General features: G+C 41.1%; 2 protein-coding genes across 3 annotated transcripts; one reads left to right on the top strand and one right to left on the bottom strand.

Annotated features, from left to right (window-relative positions):
- The first annotated feature begins 302 nt into the window (after positions 1-302).
- On the top strand, positions 303-14,779 carry nbn (nibrin). The gene is made up of 17 exons (XM_030749081.1): positions 303-439; positions 2,282-2,403; positions 4,600-4,721; positions 4,843-5,002; positions 5,093-5,196; positions 5,276-5,393; positions 6,431-6,621; positions 6,709-6,803; positions 6,882-7,014; positions 7,113-7,321; positions 8,088-8,256; positions 8,529-9,171; positions 9,263-9,349; positions 10,877-11,017; positions 11,425-11,538; positions 11,614-11,663; positions 13,860-14,779. The coding sequence occupies exons 1-17, from the start codon at positions 409-411 to the stop codon at positions 13,891-13,893; spliced, it is 2,523 nt and encodes an 840-aa protein (XP_030604941.1). The 5' UTR covers positions 303-408; the 3' UTR covers positions 13,894-14,779.
- Positions 14,780-19,034: 4,255 nt separating this feature from the next.
- Positions 19,035-24,156, bottom strand: osgin2 (oxidative stress induced growth inhibitor family member 2). 2 transcript variants are annotated; one of them, XM_030749096.1, is made up of 6 exons: positions 24,038-24,156; positions 21,743-21,835; positions 21,099-21,235; positions 20,809-21,000; positions 20,630-20,721; positions 19,035-20,534 (listed from the first exon to the last, which is right to left on the bottom strand). In XM_030749096.1, exons 2-6 carry the CDS (start codon positions 21,807-21,809, stop codon positions 19,352-19,354), a joined length of 1,671 nt encoding a protein of 556 aa, XP_030604956.1. In that variant the 5' UTR covers positions 21,810-21,835; positions 24,038-24,156; the 3' UTR covers positions 19,035-19,351. The 2 variants fall into 2 exon arrangements, with proteins under 2 accessions (XP_030604956.1, XP_030604955.1); XM_030749095.1 differs by lacking the exon at positions 24,038-24,156 and having other exon boundaries at positions 21,743-21,881.
- Positions 24,157-26,600: the final 2,444 nt, after the last annotated feature.

Genomic DNA, 26,600 nt, shown 5'->3' with positions numbered 1-26,600 from the left:
TTGATTCATAGTGCACTGGTATATTTTTAATATTGTTTACACATGATGCTTAATTTTATCATTTTACGTCCATATTTATGAGAAGCTTTAGCTGGACTTTCATTTATTTCACTCCCATAAAAAAAAAAAATACAATTCTTTTACTGTTTAAAGTTCTTGTTACATTTTTCTTCAAAATCCTGAATGGAAAAGCAAGGTGAAATGCTATTTGGGGAGTCACCGAGCACGAGATCGTGTTTGTGAGAAATCTGGCTTTTATTTTGAAACGTTCGGCGCAGGGCTATGACGACACGTGGCGGGAGGCGGAAGGGTCACTACATTCATGGGTGGATTCCTTATTCAAAACATTGCATTATTTTTGACTTGCTGCTCTTTTTGGTTTATGCAAAAGCAACAGACAGAAGTAAAATGTGGATACTGACGCCCCAGCAGTCTGGAGGTAAACTTTTCTGCCACGGCGGCGTTTTAATGCAGTTGTATTTATCACGCTGCAGGCCGGGCAAAGTTTGCGCCTTGAAGATGGAGCTAGTTGATATGTGAGAAAAACGAAATAAGTGTTTAAAAATGTTTTATATAAATAGCCTGCGTCTGGTTAGCAGTTACCGAGGTGCCGAGGTGTGTTTCTGAGAAAAGGCTGTGCTGTCATATGATCGTACTGTGGGTTCATTTAATGCGGCTAAACACAGGTTAATATATGATCTAAACATCTACATTGTGTGCATTATTTTTAAATTAGCTTATGGCAAGCTTGAAAGGTTATTTATTTCTAAATATAATGAATTTAAATGTTTCCCTCCATCATTTATATATACAGTACTGTGCAGAAGTTTTAAGCCACCCCGCGTTTCTTTATATCCTGTAACCAAGGAGAGATATTTTGTTATAATCTTTCAAAATTGTCTTTAGCAGTCATTCTCCAGGCTTTCTGGAAGCCAAATTACAAATTGCTGGACTGGAGCTGGGCTGAAACAGGTCTTATGGAGGGAAGAATCAAAATTTGAAGATTTTGGTTCAAATGATCTTTAGTATACAGGGGAGGTCAGGAGAGAGGCCCAACAGTGAGTGTCTACAGCCATCTGTAAAACACGGTGCAGACTCTGTGATGCTTTGGATTTGCATATCAGCCAGTCGTGTTGTCAAAATTTATGAAATTATGAACACAGAAAATTATTATCAGATTTTGAGCCACCAGGAAATGCCATCTGGAAAGCATCTGATTTGTAATAGCTTCATTTTTTGGCATGACAATGATCCCAAACCTACTGCCAATGCAGTAAGAGCATACCTGGATAGAAAAAGACACACTGGAACACTATCAGTCATGGACTGGCCTTCCCAGAGTCCAGACCTGAACATTATTGAAGCAGTGTGGGATCATCTTGACAGAGAACAGAACAGAAGGCAGAAACATCCAAATACGAGCTTTGGATGGTCTTCAAGAAGCCAGGAGAACTATTCCTGAAGACTACTTAAAGAAACAACAAGAAAGCTGCTTAAGAGAGTTCAGGTTGTGTTGAAGAATAAAGGTGGTCATTGCCAAGTATTGACTTTCAAACTCATTATAGTACAAACTCTGTTTTTTCCTTTTATACTGTATTTCCATGTATCTTTGCATGTTTCAAGAAATTGCTGCACCTTTTCCCCATTTACCTACTAAAATATAAAGAAATTAGGGGTGGGTCAAGTCTTTTGCACAGTACTGTATGTTACATTATGTCATCATGATGAAAAAGATTTAGCCTTTTGGAATACTTTTATTTGATAAGCAGCCACCTTTGAACAATTTGAGAAGACAAATGTGTTAGAGTAAAATTATTTTCTAATTGACTTTGTGACGATTCTGCTTGTAAAGCGCTGAAGAGCAATATAGTTGGAGTATAACTTCTTACACCACAGGTAACTCCTAAGTAGTAGAGGATTTGATAGATTGTGGTGCATTAAAATAAAAGAGACTTGTTTATGGAGTTTTGATTTATTTTCCCCAAAGAAAAAAATATAAAGGATAGTGGATTCTGTGCTAATTTCTCTTCTTTGTTAAAAGATGATGTCTAACCTTGCTCTCTCGCACAATCACATAAATAAATACTCCTTGAAAAATTCCAGGATGCAGATTTTCAAAAGTTAATCACTTCTAATTTGGGCTGAGCTCCACCTCTGGTAACATTTTCATTTGAATCCATGTTTTTGACTAAGACAAAGAGTTTTTAAAGCCACACCTATGTTCTGTGTCTGTTACTTTTCTTTGGAAGGCCACTAACTACCTGCTGTCTATCACTCACAGCTGAGGCCCACTATCTCCTCTCTGGTAAAGAGTATGTGGTGGGCCGCAAGAATTGTGACATCCTTCTTCCAAGTGACCAGTCCATCAGCAGGGTCCACGCTCATATAACTGCTGGCGACCAGGTGAGGCAAACAAGGGAAATAATAAGATCGTACGAACAGAGAACGGTCAGTTATGGAGTGTTTATATATGCTCACTGGCAACTTTATTATGTACACAAGTGAACTCTGTTGCAATCAAATACAACAGCTTTGCTCTGTAAAATGTAGACATTTTGTAAAAGTTTATGGGAGGACTGCACATGGACTGAATATGTACAACTCGGGTTCCTGTGCTTTAAATGTGCTTTTCTAAACACATCAAACAGTTTGATTACTGAACATATAGAAGACTGCACCTCACTCCAGCTGGGGTCAATAGTATCAAAACACTGAAGAGAAACAGACGCTGACACTTGACTCGGCTCACCTGTGGAGTTTGGCTTGTTTAGTCTTCACATTCCTCGTAGTTCTCATCTCTGCGCAGATTTTATCACAAAAACTGTAGACTGTAGTGATGTTAAAATTTGACTTTCTCATTAAGTATTAAACATTTACCATATTTAGGCTTGAAATTTGGATGTTATTGATCTTATAATTTTCACCACAGTCAACATCCTCTGTCCACTGCAGCATTATATATTCCCCATGTGCTCATATGCTCAGTGTGTGCGCTCACAGGTGTTCGTTTGAGGTGTGTGTAGCAGCATCAGACCAAAAACAGGTTTAAGTCTCTCTCACTCTGCCGGGACAACAAGCTGAGTGTCAATCATATTTATTGTGTGGAAGAACACGGCCAGCACTACAAATGTTTGATGTTAACTTTCGTTTTTCACAGGAATATCACCCTACTTGACAACTCATGATAGAAATTTCAGTTGTTTGAAATATGAAATGGTTTAAAAGCTGCTTTCAGCTGCTCGCATATTAACAAAGGATTGCCACAGCGGGTTATTCCACGTGTTTGATTTGGCAGATTTTTACACAGGATGCCCTTCCTGACACAACCCCAAAGGAAATTTGTGTCTCCTCCTGGTACCGAACTGGGAATCCTTTGCTTGCTCAGCGAATGTGTAGACGACTACACAGAAACGGGGCACACATTTGACACACAAACTGTCAAATCCCATTTCTTAAAGCGTAGGATGATTTCTAAGATGGAATAATTCTTGTCTTTTAAAGGCCTCCAGGTAATCATCTACGCTTTTATTGGATGTAGACTAGAATCATGCAGTTCTCTATACGCTGGTCTTAATTTCTGCCGTTGCATATTTGCAGCTGCATCACTGTATCTGTTTGTTTTACAGTAGATTTTATGATGTCATTACTGATTGTTTAAAAATCCTTAAATGAGCTGTCTTCTTCAGATCAAGGCGCCCAAATCCATTCTGTCTAAATGTTAACTAAGCAAAGACTGTTTGTTTATATTTTTACTGTTTTAAATGGTGTGTTTGTATTTGGTCCATTTTCCTGGTGTAGCCAAGAAAATAAGCATTTTTGAGCATTATCAAGAATCCTTTTAGTGATCCAAATACATTTGCCTGCGTGATACTTTGGCGCAGAAGGTGGTGCTGTTGCGCTACTCCTCCAAACCTAAACCTGTGTAGTCAAAGAAATTTTTTTTTTTTTAAATCAAAGCAATGCAGCCTGTGCAGAGTGATTTATACGCAAAATAAGACACATACAATGCCACTTTAGCAGCAGTTAAAAAAAAGAAAAGAAAAAAAAACTCCCTCATGCACTAAAATTTTTTGAGACTCACGCTGAGCTCCCACAGTGTTCTTCAGCTGCCAGATATTGATGTTTGGATTTCCAGATTTGCTTCTTTTTGCTTGCTTTAAGGATCCCCTGAATTTATTTCCTTGTTTTTGATAAATAAGTCAAAATGGATCAAGCAAACCGATAAACCTGCTGCACAATAAAAAAAAAAAAAAAAAAAAGATCTAAAAAGGTTTAATATTTCTGTTAATGCTTCAGTTAAATTGCAGTTTAATTTGGTGCCATTTTTTTTCCTTGCATGTCACTCTGACCTCACAAAAATGCTTTTACCCATAGCTCAAACATCCATTGGATAATTTTGCATTAATATCTAATCAGAAAAGTGATGGGGGTGATGGAGTCTGGCACATATTCACCACCATATTTCAGAAAGGTGGAAGAGAAATTGTGATCATGTTTCATGTTTGGTCATCAGATGAATGCTGGTGACACATTATTGAGACCGATCTTGAGTGGACATGTTGGAAATGTGGCGATTGCTCTCATGTATTTTGCTTTTAGACCTTGACTGTAAAAGATGCCTCCAAGTACGGCACATTTGTCAACAGCCAGCAGATAACAGCACCGGTGAACCTGAACTCAGGGGATTTGGTGACATTTGGGGTTTTTCACAGCAAATTCAGGTATGCAGCAGAAATAAGAACTGGTTTATTTTGAAACACAATTACATTTATTGAACTTTTACACAAATGAATTCTAAAAAGTTTGTTTTGTGTCTCCATCTCTGTGTCTTCTTTGCCTCAGTGTGGTTCATCTGCAGCCAGTGGTGTGTTCATCGTGTTTGGACAACGATGGCAAAGCATCACTCTCTCAGGCCCTGTTAGCTTTGGGCGGAAAGCTGGTCAACAGCTGGTCTCAGGATTGCACCCATCTGGTTATGTCTTCTGTTAAAGTCACCATCAAGGTCAGGACCCGACTTTGTATCCTCATTAGCTCCTGTGACATGTTCGTTCCTCACCATGTGCTTCCTGTGCTTTTTGGTTTTCGTAATTAGACCATTTCTGCTCTGCTGTGCTGTCGTCCCATCGTGAAGCCAGAGTTCTTCTTAGAGCTCAACAGAGCCGTTCAGCAGAAATTACCACCCCCCAAAGCTGAGAGGTACAGTGCAACCCATTCCTCACATTACACATTAATACTGAAGCTGAGCTGATCGTCGTCTCCTCTGTGTGTTTTTAAGTTTTGTGCCTGAGATCGATGAGCCTAGCCTGAATAAAGAGGATGTTAACCTTGGAGCGATTCCACTTCGCAAACAGCTTTTCACTGGAAGGACCTTTATTTTTCTCAGTGCCAAACAGGTTTGCCACCTCTTTGTTTGTGAAGATCTGTTATTTCTTTCATGCTTTACAGAATTCTAGTTAACTACCGTTATACTTGTAAGTAGAAGTCATGTAATACCAAGTTTGCAGATGAAGGGTATTGATTCTGCTCAGTCAAGGGTTACAAGTTATATCACTTATGACAACTTGTGATGGGCATTGTAACCGCCTTCTGCTTCCTTTTTATGATTGCGAGCTATGTGAATATACACTCACATGCCAATTTATTAGGTACAATGCTTGTTAATGCAAACATCTAATGAGCCAATCACACGGCAGCAGCTCAATGCATTTGAAAAAAAAACTGAATCTGCAGATGGATGAGTTCTGGTGCACCAAAGGGCATATTCACATTATGAAACCTCAACCTCATGAAGCCTGAACTTGCATTCATGTTTTAAATATGGAAATTTTTGGCTTCAAGTTATCATAATAATGTAAATAAATAATGACGCCATCCGTGTTTGAGAATGGTTGCTTATCTGCTTTGTTTTCACTTTGCAACTCTGCCTCCAACCAAATCTCACAGGAAAAGAAGGCGTGTGTGCACAGTGGAAACAGAACAGTGCTTTTGCTTTCTCTATAGCTCTGGGTAACTTTCCTGAGGTAGCTGAAGAGCTGGATGCTGGAATAACTATGGAAGCTCAACCAGGCAAAAAATAAGAGCCCTTTTGTTTGAGGAGGCAAAGGAGGTGAAGATGAAATTGAAATGGGAGAGCGACAGAAGCCTAAAGTAAAACAAAGGGAATCTCTGGGCAGATATTCACTCATGAGACATAAGAGGCATTCTTATTAAACTGATGAAATCAAATCCAGTTTTTCTGATAGCTGAGTGGTGAAGAGTTGTCTGAGGAGTGTTTCTGTGTTTTCTAAGCATTAAGGTGCAAGTTTACATGAGTATAATATCATGACTGAATGTATTATGGAATAGCGGCTTTTATAATAGTAGTTAAGGAGTAAGCATACCTCTAATCCTTCATACACGCTAATATGTGGCCCTTCTGTGCTGCTTGCAGCTGAAGCGCCTTAATGCAGCAGTGAGTTTGGGGGGTGGCAGGAGCCATCTGCTGGAGGAGGGCTGCCTGCCCCGTGACCTGCTGGAGTCTCTGCAGAGCTGTGTGGTTGATTTCACAACGGGCACCTCCCAAACTCTGCTTTCTCCCTCCTCCACAGAGTGGGCAAACTCTGTGAAGAGCATCGTTCAAAGGTTCAAACTCCCCTTGTTCTCCACTGTTTTGGGAATTTACTTGTTTTCACTGAGTGATTTCTTAGTCTTTCTTTAACACTCACACAGAAAAGGCCTTCGACTCATCACAGAGTCTGAAATCGGTCTGGCTGCCATCTATGCTTCCTGTGAAAAATACTGCAATCCTTCAAGCTCAGACTCAGGTGGGTGACCAGACAGACAATATTTCTTTGTTACTTTTATGCCTTTTCTTGATTTGTTTTGTATCTGTTGTGTTGTAGACTCTGTAGCAAAAGTGACACCCAGAATCCCAAGCGCGACGCTGTCACAGAGCGTTGCTGTGGATGAGACCATGTTACCTGCAGCATCTCAGAACATCACAGCGTATGCAGTGAACACAGAGATATCACAGAGGTACAGAGAAGTACTGACAGACGCCATTGTGTGCCCATTATTTGCCTTTAGTCATCTTCATCTGATGTGTTTCATTTGACTTTTTTTTGTGTTTTCAGGATGCAGGTTCGTGAGGTTGCCGGGGTGACGTCAGTAGGAGAAACACCCGAGAAGAAGCAAAACCCGAGCACGAGTCAGCTCCGTGGATCCAATCTGGTGGCTCAGAAGATGACCACTCAGTGTGTTGTGGCTGAAACAATGAGCTCACCGTTCACCAAAGTAGCAAACACAGAGTCACAGAAGAAGAAGTCTGACTCCAAACTAGCAGGTAGTTGTGTGAATGAATTAGAAATACAGTGGACCCCCCCCCCCCCCGCCCCCCGTCCCAATCTGACCTAAACCGAGTACCAATTTAGTGCCTGTGATTTATTTTTAATTAATTTTATCTGTGCAGATCAATGGTATTTGTTCTGTGAGATACAATATTAAACTTCTAACTGTTGCTTAGAAGAAATTATAGACTCTTTAGAATGATGGATGACACAGAGCGCTGTTATTTTGTGGCTTCCTGTTTTAGATTATTTAAGGTTTTAGTGATTTATAAGGTCATGCTGTCAAATTTTTATATAACTGATCCTTTAATTTGCTATCATTCCTGTGGACCGTTTTGATGAATCCCTACAATGTAATGTCTCCATTTTCAGGAACCCTGTAATGGAAGGAAATTTTTTTCTGGGGGCACTCTCAAATTTTTAGCACTGGTTAGCTGGTTTGGGTTTAGCCAATTAGCTAACAGACTAACAAGCCAAGCTGTGCAGCTGCAGGAAAGGTTTGTTGCACCCTGAGACCTGTAACTCTCCCATATTGGCTTCTCTTCATTGGCTCCCTGTTAAATCCAGAATTGAATTTGAAATCCTTCTCCTCACATACAAGTTCTTGAATAATCAAGCCCCATCTTATCTTAAGTATGCAGCTGACAAGCAAGTATGAAAGTGATACCAGTCGTCTCATCTACCCTGTCGACAGCTAAGCGTACTGCAGCCTGTGCTGCTAATAGCTTTTTTTCCTTTAAAATAAATGTTCTTCTGTTTCAGGTGAAGGCAGTTCTGATATTAGACCACCACCAGCCACTCCTAAGACTAACACTGGCATGAGGACATTCTCTCACATGCAGCCTCCTCAGAAACCAAAAATCTCTCTACAAGCTTCTCCACAGAAACAGTCAACTTTGACCAATTTCTTTCAGTCAGTCAGCAAGAAAAGGTAAATATCTGTTTAGGGTTTCAAAAACCATAGCAGGGAACCACGCTGTACAGAGAAAAAAGTTTCGAAGACAAATGTAGATGTTTTCTCTCATGAGGCATATAATACTAACACTTTAAATCTCTGCTAAGTGATCTCTGTCACACTGGAATGTAGAAGCACATTGTATTTACTTAATAATATAAAAGCTGAATTACTTAATTGAAACCAAATTTAGAGAAAAAAAATAGTTTATTCCTACCCATCTCGCTGTATTTTATCCTGTCATCCAGGCCTTTGGAGGACGAGCTCTCAGCTGTCATGTCAGAGCCAAAGCGGCCTGTGCTAGAATCACCCATCACTGCTCGGGCACCAAATATCTCAACCACGTCTGAAGAAAGTGCCTCACTTCCACGCAGAGGCCTTGCAGCTGTGTCCCAGACTTCACTCAGGTCAGCATCTGATTTGTTCGTAGGACGGTCAGAGGCTCCCTCAGGGGACCCGCAGAATAGAAAAAGGAAGGAGATGGAAGATGTGATACAGATGGAGGAACTGGAGTCCATTATGTCTGAAGATATGGACTGCTTTGATGAGAAACCCTCCATCAATCAAGGTCAGCAAGCCAAGCTTGTGCACAGTTCAGCTAAACAGAAGCAATTTTTAAATCCTGTGGAGTCTTCAAGCAAGAGGCAACGAGTCCACCTAGAGGAAAATGGGACAGCCAGTCAAAGGCCACAGGGCCCGGAGAAGGAGTCAAGTTTGCATAAGAATGGCCAGCGATCTGAACAGTATGGTGTCTGTATTAAGACAGAGCCAATTCACCCAACAGACTGCATGACAACTAATCAAGAGTCCACTAAACCAGCAGAAATGTCATCAGCCAGTACAAGTAAAAATGTAATTCCTTTTGAAGAAGATGATGTGTCCTTCATTGAGGTGAGAAAAGATGAACTGTAGCTTAAATTGAAACACATACCCAACTATATTTCACAATTATTATTTCTCATTTTCCACCTTTTCTTTTTAGGATTTAGAACTACTCGATGTAGATATTCCCCAGCACGAAGAGACTAAGAGTCCCCTAAAACCAGTTGTGATCAAGCAGGAGGTCCAAGTGAGTCCAGTGAAAAAGCTGTTACTGTTGCAGTGGTGTCTCCCTTTCTCCATAACACTGAGCTCAGTTTTCTAGCTCTATGCAGAAAAAGTATTTTTATGCTTTGTATATTTGCTATATTGACAGTCTATGTTTTTAATGAACCTCAAAGACTTATAGGAAGTGTTAAATGCATAAGAATCTATAAAGATACCCATTACTACCATACATGACATGTTCAGCTGTTTTTACATATATGAATTATAATGCTCAAATAATTGAAAGGAACACTTTTTAACCAGAGTATAGCATCAAGTCAGTTAAACTTTTGGGATACTGATTAAATTAGATTAAAATTTATTAATCCCATTGGGAGGGCTCCGTTAGGGGAAATTTCAGGTAGCACTTTTACAGGCAACCACAACAGTAGTCAGAAATATACAAGCTAATGAATAAATAGATAAATAATAAACAAAGATACAACAAAGACAGAGGAAGATAAATATGTCGGGACAGATGATGTGGTATTGCACCTTGATATTGCCAGTTGTCCAGTATTGCTTTATGCTACATTGATCTGGTCAGTTCAGTAGCGGGGGGGGGGGTTGTTCATCAGTTTCAGCTGCTTTGATGTTAATGAAATTAACAACAGGTGCACTGGAGGGGCAGCAATGAGACCCTGGTGGAGGCCACTAATATTTTTTTTCCTCCTCATTTTTTCTGACCGTTCACTAGTTTTACATTTGGCTAGGGTCTGTGTCACTACTGGTAGCAATACCTGGACACTAAAGAGGTTGCAGTTAGTCCAACTCCTCCAGGATGGCACCTCAATATGACCTACGCTGGTGCAGTGTGTCAGACTGTTGAGGAGCTCAGTGCTCCCTGGTCCAGATCTGAGAGGATATCCCCCAGGACACCATCCATCGTCTCATTAGGAGCATGCCCCAATGTTGTCAGGCATGCATACAAGCCATACAAACTACTGAGTACCATTTAGAGTTGCTGCAATGAAATTTCTGCAAAATGGACTAGCCTGCTGCATCATTTATTTTCAGGCTGTCTTTCAATTCAGCCCTCTGTAGGTTGATCATTTTCATTTCCATTAAACAATGTGGCTTCCTTTCATTCCTAACACATTACTCAGTCCATATTAGTATAGATATCCAGCATGATTTTTTTTTTTTCCCACATTGAGACCTGATGTGTTTTCAAAGTATTCCTTTATTTTTTTTTGAGCAGTGTATAATGCTGTTAACTAGTTTTGTGTCATAACTTTGATATTTCTTTCATGCTGAATATTAAATAGACCAGTGTAATGAGATAAACTGGTGGTCATTGGAGTGTACAGGGCCTTGATCTGAAGCTGTCTATCATTAGTGCGTTGGGGGCAGCCGCAGTAGTTTAGTCTAAGCAGAGGGTTCACACTGTAAACAGCCTGAGCACTATGCTTCTGTTTCTTCTTTGACTGTAGTTGCATTTTAGCTGCTGTTTTACTCCATTCAAACTTGTCAGAAAGAACACCGGCCTGACAGAAGTGCCATTTTGCAGGAGTCAAAGAGTGATGAAGACCTTCTTAAGAAGCTGCTGTTGGTGGAGTTTAAATCCCTCATCGTGACAGCCCCTCCCAAAGCCAAGCAAAATCAGACGCAGGACAACGGCTGCACAAAGAACTTCAAATGTTTCCGCAAGGTCAGACAGCTGTGATGCATGTACACACCGAACACACACAGTGGATGCTCATTTCAAATATAAAAACAGCCATTAAATAAATTATGAAACTTAAGAGGTTTTGTCCTGAATATAAACATAATATTTCAGTTTTCCATCCAACACTATGTGTCATTTCTGGGTTAGTTAAAAAAAAAATAAGAATTTCAAGATCTGAAGCAAGTGATTCAAAAATAAAAGGCTTAAAGATTTTTAGTTATTAGTTGTATTTTTGCCATTTTTGTCCATTATTTGAGATTTTATTTGTGTGTGAGAAATGGCTACATTTTTTTTTTTTTTATGCGATGAGATGTTCTGTTAATTTTCAAACCCAACTAAAGCCACGGGTTTATATTTCGTTTTTTCAATTTACTGCATTTGTGCAACAGAACCGTGTGCCAGGTTTGGATGGCTTCCGGCACATCATCGGAGGATCTGATCTGCTAGTTCACAACCGGGGCACGAACTCTGAGCTGGATGAATGGCTGAAAGATGCAGCTGAGGTACTTTGGCCCCTCTTATTGGTTTATTATTTGTTTTACTATTTGATTTATGATTTGAATTATTGTCTCTCTCAGGAGGAGCGACAGAGCAGGAAGGATGAGACCATAGGAGATGATCTCTTTAGGTGAGAAACAGGATTTGTTACAAGATCATATGACATAATCTTGTTATCCCTTTACAGTTTCCTCAGAACCCCTGTAAGGTGTCTGTGTCATGTCACTGTTCAGTTTTGACAGTTTGATATTGGCCAGTTTTTCAGTTTAAGGCACAGCCGAAGATGTGATCTGGTTATGGACAGGCCAGCTCATTGTGGTTTTGAAACCTTGGACCTAATCTAAAAGAAACTTGTGGAAAAAACAGAACAAATCAAAAAATAAAATGTTGCCTTGATCAAAAATAACTTCAAAAACAGGCCAACAGTCTAAATAAACTTGATATTAATTAGATCTGAAATAAAATCAGCTGAGAAAGATTGCTCCATAAAGAAAACTCAGTTAATTAAGCAATAAGGTCCTAAAAAATGATTCAGTTTCCTAAAAAAATAAATAAAAGGAACACTCGATTATAACAATATACCACAAAGTCCTGCAGTGCTACTTGCAGTCCATTCATGTTGCACATGTAGTCCAGCTTCTCCACTACTGCACATCCATATGTGCCTTCACAGAAAGGTTTGCAGTATCTCCCAGCACAGTCTCTAGTATGGATGAGATATCAGGAGATGGGCCATTGCAAGAGGAATGCTGAACAAGGCCATGGAAGGACAGCAGCCCTGCAGCAGGAGTAGTATTTACTCCTTAGTGCAAGGAGAAACAAGAGGAGCACTGTCAGAGCCCTGCAAAACCACCTTGAGGGAGATACTCATATGCATGTTTCTAACCAAACTGGCAGTCCATATACCAAATGATGCCACAGACTGTCCAGGAGCTCACCAGCCTCCTGATTCAGGTCTGGGAGGGGATCGGAATCACGCCTAGATGTCGTCTCATGCTACCAGCAGTGACAAAGACACTAGGAGAGAGCAATGATCTGTGGCCACCACCTGCTAATCCATTTTGGTGTGTGTGTGTTGTTGCCTCTCCAGTGCACCTGTTGTTACTTTAATTTGCACCAAAGCAGATGAAATGGATTCACACTGGTTTATGCTTCCTAACTGGACAGAGTGATATCCCTAACTATGTGTTATACTGTGATGATCAAGTGTTCCCTTAGTTTTTTTTTTTTTTTTGTGCAGTCTTTATTCAAAGAAGCACAATTTATAGAATGTATCTAATTTATAGAAACAAGTGTGTGTGTGTGTGGGGGGGGGGGGGTGCTTCTGCATCCAACAAGCACAAATAATTATGTTTAATTATCATTTAATAGCATAATCTTCCCTAATCAAACCTCATCTGATGAAATAATGAAAAACAAAACAATATTGTGGACCAAACTGAGAAACTATTTACATACAGCGAATGTCGTCCCTTTTTCTTGAGTGTAAGTTTATTTTGATTGTTGCCCTTTTTGTGTTCATTTAGTCCCTTTTTATAAATAACCCCCTTTCCATCTTCCTAGGAAGCTACAAAGAGCTTCAATCCTTCCTTGTTAATTGCCGACTGTTTTCTCATTCAAGTGGAAGTGTTTTCTTTCTCTTTGATAAAAGAAATTCAAGTGAAAGTGTCTCATTCTCTCTGTTGTAGAAGAGCTGTTTGCTCTCATCCATGAGAGCCCGGGTGGTAAAAATACTCTAAAGATTCTGTGAAGCCTCTGTCACTATTCTCGGGAACAGAAGACATAATTAGCTGAGAATTATGGATACAGGGCCTCAGTAGCTCCAGTTTAACCAGTCAGAACCTGAGGATTCTTACGTCACAGCGGTTGCCCGGGCAACGGGTGACGTAAGCTGGCGCTGGCGTGTTTTCTTTGACTAAGCAGAAAAGAGAGCGTCTGAGATTGATTTTGTGTGTGTGTCAAGGCTGAGTTGTTTGATCACTGAGTCATGCTCACTCAGTCATGCGTAGCCAGGGAACAGACTCTGCTGCTAAGAAAACAGTCCGGTACTTTATTTATTTATTTATTTTTTCCCATCTAAACCAAGTTTCCAGACGTGGTTTATAGGAAGCTTGTTTGCTTTGAGCTGTTCAAACACTGTCCCCATTTTACGGGGCTTCATTTGGGCTGTTTTTACTGTTTGTTCAAAATGCCTCGTAGGACATTGAGGAGTGATGCATGAGGAATGTTAAAAGCTTGTCCTGATGTGAACAGACACATGAGATTGTCCTTTCTGTATGTGTGTGTGTGTGTGTGTGTGTGTGATTGTGTTTGTGTCTGTCTTTAGGTACAACCCTACCAAACTAAGAAAGAGAAGATGAAGATGCCTTAATTTTTGCATCCTCCAGAGGGGATTCATTTCACAGGTACAGGAAGTATGAAACTCTGGAAGTAAAAGAAGTATGAGCCCCGTGTGGAAGGACTCCAGAAATAACTTCATGTATCTCATTATGTGTGCATTTCAGTTATTGTTTTGCTGCTGTTCCTGTTCTGTCTGTATGTGTCCCATACTCTCCAACAATTAAGCCACTGACAGCAAGCAATGTAACCAAACAGTCAAATGTTCAGAGATTTTTCTTAGTTTTTATTGGTCAATAATAAAAAACATGGCATACAAAACATTAAAAACTCTTCAGTTGTACAAGAGAGCTTTAAAACTCTACATGCTGAAAGCAGCTATTCCTTCACTTTGAAGTTTAAGACCCAATGTGTTCCCTGGTTTTAGCAGAACTACAGTAGAAACTCCAGAGGGATTCAAGTGTTACCATTTCTTAAACAATCTCTAGAGAGCCGACCTCGCAGGCACTTTACCAGATCTGAGACTGTTCAAATAAAGAGTCATCATGCCAAGCATCTTTTGGCCTTTCTGTGCAGATAGCTAAAGCTCACCTGTCCCCCACATAATCACAAAGTGTGGCTTACAAGTTGAGAGTTAATTTGGCATTCAGCATGAATTGTGCAATAACAGAAGTCTTCTTCTTTTTTTTTTTTTTTGTTTTTTTTTAAATGGGCTACAGTTTGGCAAAAGTCAGGAGCCTGCCTTCAAGCACAATTTGAAATCACATTATTTTGCTTAAGTATTTGCTACTTAAGTTACCTTTTGGAATCTGTACAAGTCTCAACAGAAAATAGAAATAAGCTCCTTGCTTTACTAGCTGTGGACAGGTATGTCTCACCTTGATGTAAAAGACTCATATTTCTGTCTTTAAGTAAAAACAGTATTCTCTACTTTTGAGTCACTCCTGTGCAGTTTTTAAATTCACATCTGTCCTTGTAGCACTTTACTGTCTTTCTGCTCACAGCAGCTGCTGCTAGGCAAAAGTTCATGCCTGCATGCATATATTTAATATTTATATCAAAAAAATAGTTGGAATAAGTGAAAATAGCTCAAGGTATAATTCAGGTGAAACACAAGTATCAACATTTTCACTAGTTAAGAGTGTTAAAACAGTACTGTGTTAATCTATTTTGTTAGTGGAAAAAGTAGTATGACTACGTTACGTCTTATTTAGTAATGCTTTACCCCCAGCACTGACTTATATGGTATTGAAGGGGGCAAAAAAAAAAAAAAAAAAAAAATCAAAATGTCACATCACAGTAAAGAAAGCATGAGCTGTGCGTGAGCGGCAAACAATTATGCATGCACATTATTCAGACAGGGTTTCAGTTGAAAATGGAAATTGAAAATTGATTGCTACTGACACTTTTTCATAACCTTTCTCTTATTTGGCACTTAACAAAACAGTCATGGCTGTTTACTGTGATAATGTACTGAAATGGGAAGACACGAGGTGCAATCAAAAGGTTCTGGGATTTTGCTTGTAAAGATCAAAATGGATGCCTGATTTAAATTTGGTCTGTAACTCCTTCAAGGTTAACTTCCTATGCGCCGCAGCACTGCTTTCAGTTGGTCATTAGTTTTAAGTCACTCTGCAGACGTCCCATTAAGACCACTTGCGCCCGTTTTTCTGCGAAATGTGCTGGATCTCATCCAGTGTGTCAAAGCAACCCTGCGGCTTTATTTTGATTTGGTGGAAGTGGGTGAAAGCAAATCTGGTGAGTGGGGCAGGTGGTGAGCAAAGATGGTGGTTATTTCTGCTGAATGTTCTCTCATGCTTCAGGTGCTGACAGAACTGTGCACCGTTGAATTTGGAGTGCAGATCCTCTTGAATTTAAAAGAATAAACAAAAGAGCATACTCCCAGTCCCATTCCTGGCCTGATGTTCTATATTTGAGTTTGGAAACTATGGACTTTACAGTGACATCTGCAGGGTTGTACTTGGACAAGAAAGTTGGGTTGGTTTAAAAGAGATGTTTGCCATCTGTTGAACTTAAGGGAGTTTGGTGACATCATAGACACGGGGTGGTTGTGGCTCAGGAGGTAGAGCAGGTCACCTACCAATCGGAAGGTTGGCAGTTCGATTCTGAGCTGCATGCCAAAGTATCCTTGGCAAGATACTGAACTCTCCGATGCAACCGTAGACAGTAAGCACTTAGCTTAGCTACACATGAAAGTGCTTTTATGAATGGGTGAATGCAAACGTGTTATATAAGCGCTTTGAGTGATCAGAGTAGAAATGCACCGTATAAGAACTAGTCCATTTACAAGTGCAACTGATCAGTTTGGGACTCTCAAGAGTCATAAACACTACCCCAGAAGCGTGTGAGAAGAGGAGATTGGGGTGTTTTTTCTTTTTGTTTGTTTTTTTTTTAATGAGAACAACTGTTTGATTGCACCATGTAAACACAGGTAAACCTAGAGCTATAGAAAACAGTATAGCTCTACAAGATATGATTTAGGAAAGCAGCAGTGAATATTTGACCTGTTTGATGTATCATGTTTTCACATCACTAAGAAAAACCTATTATATTCGTACACTGATAGATCAGTATAAATTCCTGATGAAAGATTTTGTAGGTAGCTTTGTAGCTTTTTAAAATGACATCATCTAATTACAAGAATACAAATGGATTGAATAATAAAAATACCAAAAATATTTGATGGTATAATTGTAAAAGTGGGCATTCTATATTTGTGCTTTTGCTGTTTTGACCTTTTAAAGTTCCTTTGCCGCATTTGGGTATAGATTAAGATGCACTGGTTTTGATTCTGCTCAAAATGACAAAAAAACTTAACTAAGTGTTAATACATTATCATTACATTATCAAGACAAGAATCATTACTTTTTAGCTAGATTTGAATTGATATATTTCCAAGGCTAAAGTTAAAGACTCATACTGGTGTTTCTTATTTTTATCCTGTTTTCTACTAAATAATTCTCTGAATAAACACAGTGTACACCTTTATATTTTGTCAAAATGTTTCAACAATTTAAAGCACCATGTGGTTTCTGTATTTCAGAATTGAGAGTTGGCAGATTATTTCTTTTCTGGAAAATCAAACCCAGAAAAAAAAGGTAAACATTTTATCTTATGGAAACATGTTAAGAGTGTACATCGAAACAAGAATAAAAACTGCCATATTTTTCATTAGTGTTTGGCTGAGGGGTTGCGCACACTATGAAAATACCTACAAAGAAGAAAAATGTGAAACACCAGAATGATCCTTTGACGAACATACAGGGGTTGGACAAGGAAACTGAAACACCTGTCATTTTAGTGTGGGAGGGTTCATGGCTAAATTGGACCAGCCTGGTGGCCAATCTTCATTAATTGCACATTGCACCAGTAGGAGCAGAGTGTGAAGGTTCAATTAGCAGGGTAAGAGCACAGTTTTTCTCAAAATATTGCAATGCACACAACATTATGGGTGACATTCCAGAGTTCAAAAGAGGGCAAATTGTTGGTGCACTTCTTGCTGGCGCATCTGTGACCAAGACAGCAAGTCTTTGTGATGTATCAAGAGCCACGGTATCCAGGGTAATGTCAGCATACCACCAAGAAGGACGAACCACATCCAACAGGATTAACTGTGGACGCAAGAGGAAGCTGTCTGAAAGGGATGTTCGGGTACTAACCCGGATTGTATCCAAAAAACATAAAATCACGGCAGAATTAAATGTGCACCTCAACTCTCCTGTTTCCACCAAAACTGTCCGTCGGGAGCTCCTCAGGGTCAGCATACACGGCCGGGCTGCTATAGCCAAACCTTTGGTCACTCGTGCCAATGCCAAACGTCGGTTTCAATGGTGCAAGGAGTGCAAATCTTGGGCTGTGGACAATGTGAAACATGTATTGTTCTCTTATGAGTCCACCTTTACTGTTTTCCCCACATCCGGGAGAGTTAAGGTGTGGAGAAGCCCCAAAGAAGCGTACCACCCAGACTGCTGCATGCCCAGAGTGAAGCATGGGGGTGAATCAGTGATGGTTTGGGCTGCCATATCATGGCATTCCCTTGGCCCAATACTTGTGCTAGATAGGCACGTCACTGCCAAGGACTACGGAACCATTCTGGAGGACCATGTGCATCCAATGGTTCAAACATTTGAACCATTGGATGCACGGCATCACGGTGCCATGTATCAGGATGACAATACACCAATACACACAGCAAGACTGGTGAAAGATTGGTTTGATGAACATGAAAGTGAAGTTGAACATCTTCCATGGCCTGCACAGTCACCAGATCTAAATATTATTGAGCCACTTTGGGGTGTTTTGGAGGAGCGAGTCAGGAAACGTTTTCCTCCACCAGCATCACGTCGTGACCTGGCCACTATCCTGCAAGAAGAATAGCTTAAAATCCCTCTGACCACTGTGCAGGACTTGTATATGTCATTCCCAAGACGAATTGACACTGTATTGGCCGCAAAAGGAGGCCCTACACCATACTAATAAATTATTGTGGTCTAAAACCAGGTGTTTCAGTTTCATTGTCCAACCCCTGTATGTTCTACCATGATACTTGAGTCCAAACAGTAAAATTAGCAATGGGTGTACAAGAATACATTCAGATCTACGTAAAATTATTTGCATAGAAAAACTCTAAGTGGCAGTATAACTGAAGCAACAGGTCATATTTATTAGACTATGGCTCCAACTACCTGCAATAGCAGCTAAAAGCAGAATCTCCTGCAGTAGGCTCAATAATCAGGAACATTAAGACTTCTAAAGCCTTAAGTAACTGTTGGCAACTAACTGGTTGCAACACCCTCAACCTCTGGGCAACCATTTTCAATAACAAGGTGACGGCACAGGTCGTTGGGTGGCGTTTAAGTTTTGAACTCATTACATTACATTGACAGGTGTAATAAATAATAAATACTCTAACAGGCTTCAGAGTATATAGGCCCACTGTGGTTCCCGAATTATTTTTGTGGAGAGAGAATAAAATTCCCATCTCCTCCCAACAATAAGTTACATGGGAATGGACCAATGTCCTTTATTCTTTTTAGTTTTTTCGACTAAACTAAAAGGTTTAAAGCATGATACAACAGCAAGTTAAGCATTGTTAGTAGATGGATTGAAGACACATGGTGAATGAATAAATAACCCTGATGAAAGTAAGGTCCTGTTCAGTCATGAGGTTACAGATAGACCAGAAAACATTGGCACACAGTAGCTTGGACATATGGGGACTTCACATGAAGTCAGACAAGACTCGAAAGCTGTCGTTTGTTTCGTTAGAAACGAATTAAGGTACAACCATTGTCTTTTTGGTCTTAGAAAGTTGTAAAAATGCTTTAGCTTTGATGAGAAAACACTGCATTAATGATGAAAAGGTATTAAAACTTTCTCCTCACCTTTTACATCATAGTAAAAGGGTTTGAAATCTGTGCCCTAAGATCAGCATGTCATGCTCTTTTCTTCTTCGTGTTTTCAAATGAAGTTATTTCCTCCATTGCTGATGAGCTTCCCTTTCTTCTTGAGTCTCTTCAGCAGACAGGAGGTGATGCCTAAAGCGCCACCCTTCAAAAAGCGAACAAAGTTGTCTCCCACCAGTGGGCCCATGGCAAACAGACCTGGCTCCTTGGTACACTCAAAAGTGTAGGGATCAATGTCGATTGGATTTTGCTTGCAGGAGATGGGTCTTGTTGGATCTTGACCCAGGTACTGGCCTTGCCCCTTCAAGAAAAATAAGTCTGGGTTGGTCCCAATCAGTACCAGGGCCATGGAGATCTTGAATGCCTTGAGGGCATTGTTCCCCTGCAGCAAACACTTCATGTCAGACTGGAAGGACACCACGCAGTGTTCAGGGAAACTGGTGTAGTCAGGAAACAGGCTGATACTGGCATTACCAACCACATTACCTGCAGCAAGTTGGGGCTTTGGGCACATCTTGGCACATACTGAAGAGGCAATACTAACTGCCTGGGGTCTGTTAGGAACAGAAGAGGGAACCACGTTTGTGTAGGCATGAGAGCACATCATGTTGTAGACTTTGTGGTACTCTGGGTACAGCATCTTGGGGAGCTGCTTAAAGATGAGGTCTGAGTCATCGACTCTCTTGCGAAAAACATGCAACACTCTAATGTTGCTGTTGCAAGCACACAGAACTGCATCGGCAGCGCTTAAACCAGCACCTACAATAAGGACAGGATCAGACTTCCTATCCAGCTTTCTCTGGCTAACTGCCAAGCCGAGGTCTGAGATACTGTGAAATACAAAAGGCAGATCCTCTCCCTCTACACCCAGTCGAACTGGTGAGTCAGAAGCACCAGTGGCCAGGACTACATTTTCAGCAAAGAGGCAGAAGGGGGCATGAGTGTCGTTCTGCACCTGCTGATATCCCCTTACTTCCCAGAGAGCCCCCCCTCCACCACTGTTTACACACACCTCTCCATTTCCCACAAAGCCCTCATTTGCTCCATCTCCCACCCCTCCATCTCCTTGATCAGTGTGCCCATTTTTGAGACCCTCTCCATCATGCCCCCGGCAAAGTTTCTGGATGGAGGTCACATAGGTGTTGTCAACAAAATTCTTTTGAAGACCCTTTAGCTTCACATAGTTACAGTAATAGGATGAGATCTCCTCTGGGGTAGCTCTGTCACTGGTTAGATCCCTAGAGCGAGGACAGAGACAAAGAGGAGCAATAGTACAGAACTGAACTGAAGCTTAAGCCATATCTTTGCTGTAAACCATCTTATCTCTCATTACCTGCGTTTTCCATTGGTCAAGTCTTTGTAGTTGACCCCAGGGAGCTCCATCCAGATGCCAAGACTAATAGTCAGCATGGAGCCTTCCATTGCCTGAGGCGATGAGAGAGGCAATGTCATAGACCAATGAAAACAAAATGGTTGACATTGAATGTGGGCAGATCAAATTTTGTCACTTACATGCCAAGCACCCCCAGGTGTTCCCCTGCCCAGAACCAGATGTGGGATGTGTTGCTGCTTGTCTCTCCTCCACTGAAGGACAGAAGGGAATTTGTAACCAAAGTCAGCATTAGGATGCAGCAGTGTGTCAAAAAGCACAGCCACAGGATTTCTTGACCTCCCCTCAAGACCTTCACTCAGATATTCCAGATCCTGCAAAAAAAAAAAAAAAAAAAGAGGCATGCTTATGATGTACCTGAATGACTGGTCATGTTTAAATAACCAAGGAAATGGTAGTTTTGTTTTTTTACCTGTTCAGTAATAGGTAGATGCTTGGTCTCCTGAAGTTTCCTGTATAGTATTGGGTTTGGGTGGACAGTTGCTGGGTCTAAGTACGGCTTGTATCCACTCAGTAGGTAGGACAGAGAGATACCTGATGGCCCATTGCCTAAAGACCAATCCACATTTGGGAAATTACTGGCTAGCGTTGCAAAGATGCACAAAGCAATATATAATACATATTAGGTTAAAAAGGGTGCCTTTTAAGCAGTTTTCACACCTGCATTTGCATCTGCACCAACATCTAGCCATTTATGGAAGAAGGAGCACATGATACAGCATCTGAATTAGATGGAACGGACATTAACGGACATTATTGTGCCTATCGTTGGTTCAAAGTATGTGTGAGGAGGTTAAAGCTCCAGCAACACTTGTAGTATAAAAAAACAACATTATTGCTGCCTTTCAGCTTGTGGCATTCATTGGGGTCATTATAAAACATGACATGGTCAAAAGAGTCAAGTCTTAACAACCAGACCTCACTAATATCCTTCCTCTCTTCTCTGGAGAGTATAGAGTCCTGAATTTCTCAATAGTTTATTTTGTTTTAAAATGTGTGCAGGATTACAACCAGGTTGAAGGATGATCTAGTCATGTAGTCAGGCAAAAGGTTTACCTATGATGACCACGGGGACAGTGGGTGGGTGCTCTTGTGGCGGAGTGGTCTCTTCCAGAAGAGGCATGGCTGCTGCCTGGGCCAGAGCCGGCACTGAGGAGGAAAAGAATAATAGAAATGTGAAGAAAGTTCCAGACATTTCTGTAGCTTCTGTCCATTCAATAGTCAACTAAAAGCAGAGCCTCATTTGTTCTTTGTTCCGCCACTGTTTCCATGTTTCTGGGTCAAATTATTTGAACAGGTTCAAACCAGCTTACTGTCTTTTTGTCTGCCAGTGTTGTTATCTCACGTTAGCTTAGATCCTGTCTCCATCCACCATCATCAGCTGACTCAGAAACGCACACTGGGTGGGTGGGGGGCATTATTCATCCTGTTATTGTGTTTTCACGCACAGCTATGACCCTCCCTGTCTGTCTGGGGCTTCATACACGTGGAAACACCCCGCCACAACACAACATGCCCCCAGTTTTTCTCATTGCCATCCCGCCAGCGTCCACACACCCCACGTTCTACCACACATGGCCCGAGGCAGAGTTAGCCTCTGTTAACCCCGGTGCCGCTTCCCAGACAAAAGGGAGTTCTAATCAGATTTATGTAGGCCTGGGTCTGTTGTGAAATGTAGCCGTTGAGCATGTGTACCGTGTGTTTGTGTGTTACGCGACAGTGCCATTGTGTGCCCGCCGCGCCACAAATCCCCCCTGATCACTCCTCCGAGTGGGCCCTAATCCCACTGGGCCTGTTTATGTCCTTACCGCCCTTTTCAATGGCAGCAGGATGAGAATGTGGCCCTGGCATGCTGACAGACCAAATCATCAGAACCCCTGCTCCTCTCATACCCCCCACCCCAATATACACACTCGCAGACACTCCCGCCAAAACATTACCCAACGGCTACAGCAAACCAGTGCCCACTTGCCCCACTTTCATACCAACCAAAACACTGCCCATGCTGCCTTTGTCTTACATCCCAAAACTCTGGCACATTTCCCTTAAAACTCCCCGCTGCCCATACAATCTGACTCACTTCCAGTCTCCCCCTCCCTCCCTCCCTCCCTCTGTCTGACCTGTGTCTGTAGACCAACCAGTTGTCTTTGGTTGTCAGCTTATTTACTCTTTTCAATGAAAGCAACGGGATTCCACACATTGCCTGCTGTGTCCGTGCCCCCAGTTGGCAGACTGATACTGTTCTGGCCTCTGGTTTAATCTGACAAAACACCAACAGTGTGTACAATGTTGTTTTCTTTAATGTGAACTTTCACCCATAAACTGGTGGTTATGTTATCCCACAGTGGATTTGTGTTTGATTGACACCCCTCCAACAGATAAAAAAAATAAATGGGCAAAATCCCCTTCAAATGGCTCAGTGAGCACCAGTGAAATATAAATTCTCCCTGATGCAACAGCAGCTCATCATACATCATCAACAAATCATGACGATAGATATGTGCAAATACTGTATCTTTGTGACTTAATATTGTGTCATTCAGTATGGAAAAACAGTTCAAGTGCAGATAATCCAAACTGCTTAGCCTGACAGGATAAGCTGTTTTAAATTCAGTGAAACCTCGAGAGCACAAGTTTTAACGCACAACAGGCCTACAGCTAAAAATGTGATAATAATAATAAACCCAAGGTGTTGGTGGGCTTCGTCTTTTTATTTATTTATTTGGTTTGTTGTACTCTTCCAGCCCTTGTACGCGCCTACATGTGCGCGTTTGGCAGCGTGTAGGACGTAACTATACTTTTCTAGAACACTGTTCGCGGTGTGCTGTTGGCCACCTACCAAAAACAACTGAAACTTTGCGTTCAGCTTTTACAGCTTTACGGCAATAAACCTTTTTGAAGTTAACCTGAAAACCGTGCTTAGAAATTTTAGTGCGTCTAAAGCGCTCATCCGATGTGCACACTCTGTTTCATAGCTGGTTTTCGTAGGCCTGTCACTGCACCCTCCTCTTTGCAACTTGAGATCATTTTTGCGCGGATCAGCCTGTATGTCACTTACAAAATTAGGATAAATTCAGAACAGGACCAGACTGGTTATAGCCATAGGTGGATGATGCTGCAGAACGCGCTGCAGGATGAAGTGAATGATGCAGCAGCGTGGTACCCGATCATAAGCACCATCCTCACACACCAGCAGCCTCGGATCTTTCACTACACTACTGACTCCGGGAAGCCTGCGTCCAGCAAGTCTCAAGGAGCACATGCTACAGCCGCTATGACACCATCATTGCATAATTTAGGTCAAACACACACACGCGGTCATCCGCAGCACTCAATAACTGGATCTCTTACCACGCTGTGATGTGTCTCAGTATCTCCCGGTTTTGTCCCGTTATCACGACCCACGGGAGCGTTTCAAATCGTATAAATAGCCAGACACCGGTGGGAGGACCTATCCAGCTGTCTGGGGGTCTTGTGAGAGATAATAAGCCGTCCTCTCTTTCGTCATCACACACACACGCACGCACACACACACACACACACACACACACACACACACACACACACACACACACACACACACACACAGCCTTACCTCCGCGCGGTTAAATCCGAGCAGACCCGGTGTCTCCAGATCTGATCAGCGTGCAAACGTCGACTGAAGCGAAGATCATCTGTGTGTCTTGATGGCAGAGTGTGAAAGAGAGAAACTGGCTCCTGCGTCTGCTTATCGTCGTCACATGCGCATCTCTGCACCGCCAGGCGTGAGCGCGTTCATGAGAAGAGGGGGAGAGCCGGAAGATCAGAGCATCTCTCAGCATCCTCGCAGCTCCGCCGACACGGCTGCTCACTGAGTGGGCTTCACTGAGAGAACAGGTTTATTTTTAAGACAGGCACTGCTCAAATGTAGGTTAGGATCAGGACAGACGCATACAGTCCAAAGAGGTCCTGCTGCGGGTCAATATTACGGTTTGTCTTTTTTTGCGCTTATTTAAAGTCTTCCATGTGGAATGATATAACCTGGCTTTTACCACTTTACATTTTTTTTTAATTCTTTATTGAGAAAAGTGAATTTTTTTTTTTTTGGAAATGTGCTTTTGTTGGAGTTCTAAAGAAAAGATTCAGTGTTGTAGGTCCTTGGCAGGTTTCTGAACCAGAGAGAGCCTGAGTATATTTTAGGTTGTGGCCCATGTGTGGAGCAGGGCACTTTTCAGCTGCTCTAGATGAAAAACTACATGTTTACATAAAATTATTATAACCATATTATTGTTGTTATTATTATTACATCCTTTATTTAAACAGGCGAGCTCACTGAGATCCAGATCTCTTTTTCAAGAGGGACCTAGACTTACAGGCACAAAATGCAAAGACACATTATACAGTCATGTGAAAAAGAAAATACACCCTCTTTCAGTCCTAATGTTTAAGGTATCAGGACATTAAAAAAAAAATCCTCAATAGGTCATAAAATGAGGTAAATAAACTTCAAATGAACAACAACACATGACATATTAGACCATGTTATTACTTATTTAACAAAATATAAATAAATAAGACAAAATGCAGAAGCAGTGTGTGAAAATTATGTGCACCCTTATTGCTTCCATAGGACTTAAGTGAGGGAAGGTAGCAGCCAGGTGCTGCTAATCAAATGTACTTAATTAATTGATCATCAGCAAGTGTGAGCACCTCTATAAAAGCTGACGTTTTGGTAGGTTGATGGGCTAAAGCATTCAGGTGAGTTAACACAGTTCCAAGGAGGAAAAACATCTGAAGCAAGTCTTGCTAACCATCAATCTGCAGGGTTATATGTTAATTTCCAAACAATAATCGTTCTCACTGTAGAATGATGGACTTCAAGTCCAGCACATTCCCCCCAAGATCACACTGTGCAATGCTCAGGGAAACTGGAAAACCTAAATCTCAGACTCGACAGGCCTCAGTTAACATGTTAACTGTTCAAGTTCATGACAATACAATTAGAAAGACTGAACAAGTACGACTTATTTGGAAGGGATGCCAGTAGAAAGCCTCTTCTCTCTAATAAAAGCACAACAGCACAGCTTAAGTTTGCAAAGTTGCATTTAAAAAAAAAAAAAAAAATAGTCCTTTGGACAGATGAGCCCAAAGTGGAGATGTTTGGCCATAATGCACAGCGCAAGCACAAACACCTCGTACCAACTGTCAAACACAGTGATAATGTGTTTGGGCTTGTTTTGCAGTCACAGGACCAGGGCACCTTGCAGTCACTAAGTCGACCATGAACTCCTCTGAATACCAAAGTATTCTAGAGTCAAATGTGAGTCTGACAGCTAAAGCTTGGCTGAACTTGAGTCATCCAACAGGACAACGACTCTACAACAGAATGCCTGAAAAAGAGTCAAGATGTTGCAAATGGCCCAAAGTTCAGAACTCAATCTGATAGAAATGCTGTGGCAGAAACATTAAGAGAGCGGTGTATAAACAAATGCCCTCAACCTCAGTGAACTGAAGCAACATTGTAAAGAAGAGTGGGCCAAAATTCCTCCACAATGACACGAGAGACTGATGAAGTCATAAAGAAAACGAGTACTTCAAATTATTGCTGCTAAAGGTGGTTCTACAAGCTACAGTGCGTACTTAGTTTTTCACAGGACTGCTTCTGCAGTTTTGTTTTGTTTTGTTTTGTTAAATAAATAATAACACTGTAATTTGTCGTGTTCACCTCAGATTTTATTTACCAAATGTAAAACCTGGTTAGAATTGGATGAGTATTTTCATGTCCTGATATATAAAACATTAGAATTAAAACAGGGTGTATTTTCTTTTTCGCATGACTGTATACGTTCACAAATTAAGAAGAGCATGTGCAAGACTACTTGTAGATGCATAAACATAACCTTTTAAAATGCTGCAGAATGTATCTTTGTAATAT

Source organism: Archocentrus centrarchus, chromosome 16 (assembly GCF_007364275.1).
Source record: "Archocentrus centrarchus isolate MPI-CPG fArcCen1 chromosome 16, fArcCen1, whole genome shotgun sequence".
NCBI classification, from domain to species: Eukaryota; Metazoa; Chordata; class Actinopteri; order Cichliformes; family Cichlidae; genus Archocentrus; species Archocentrus centrarchus.
The sequence above is the reverse complement of the archived record's forward strand: the minus strand, read 5'-3'. Positions and strand labels throughout refer to the sequence as shown.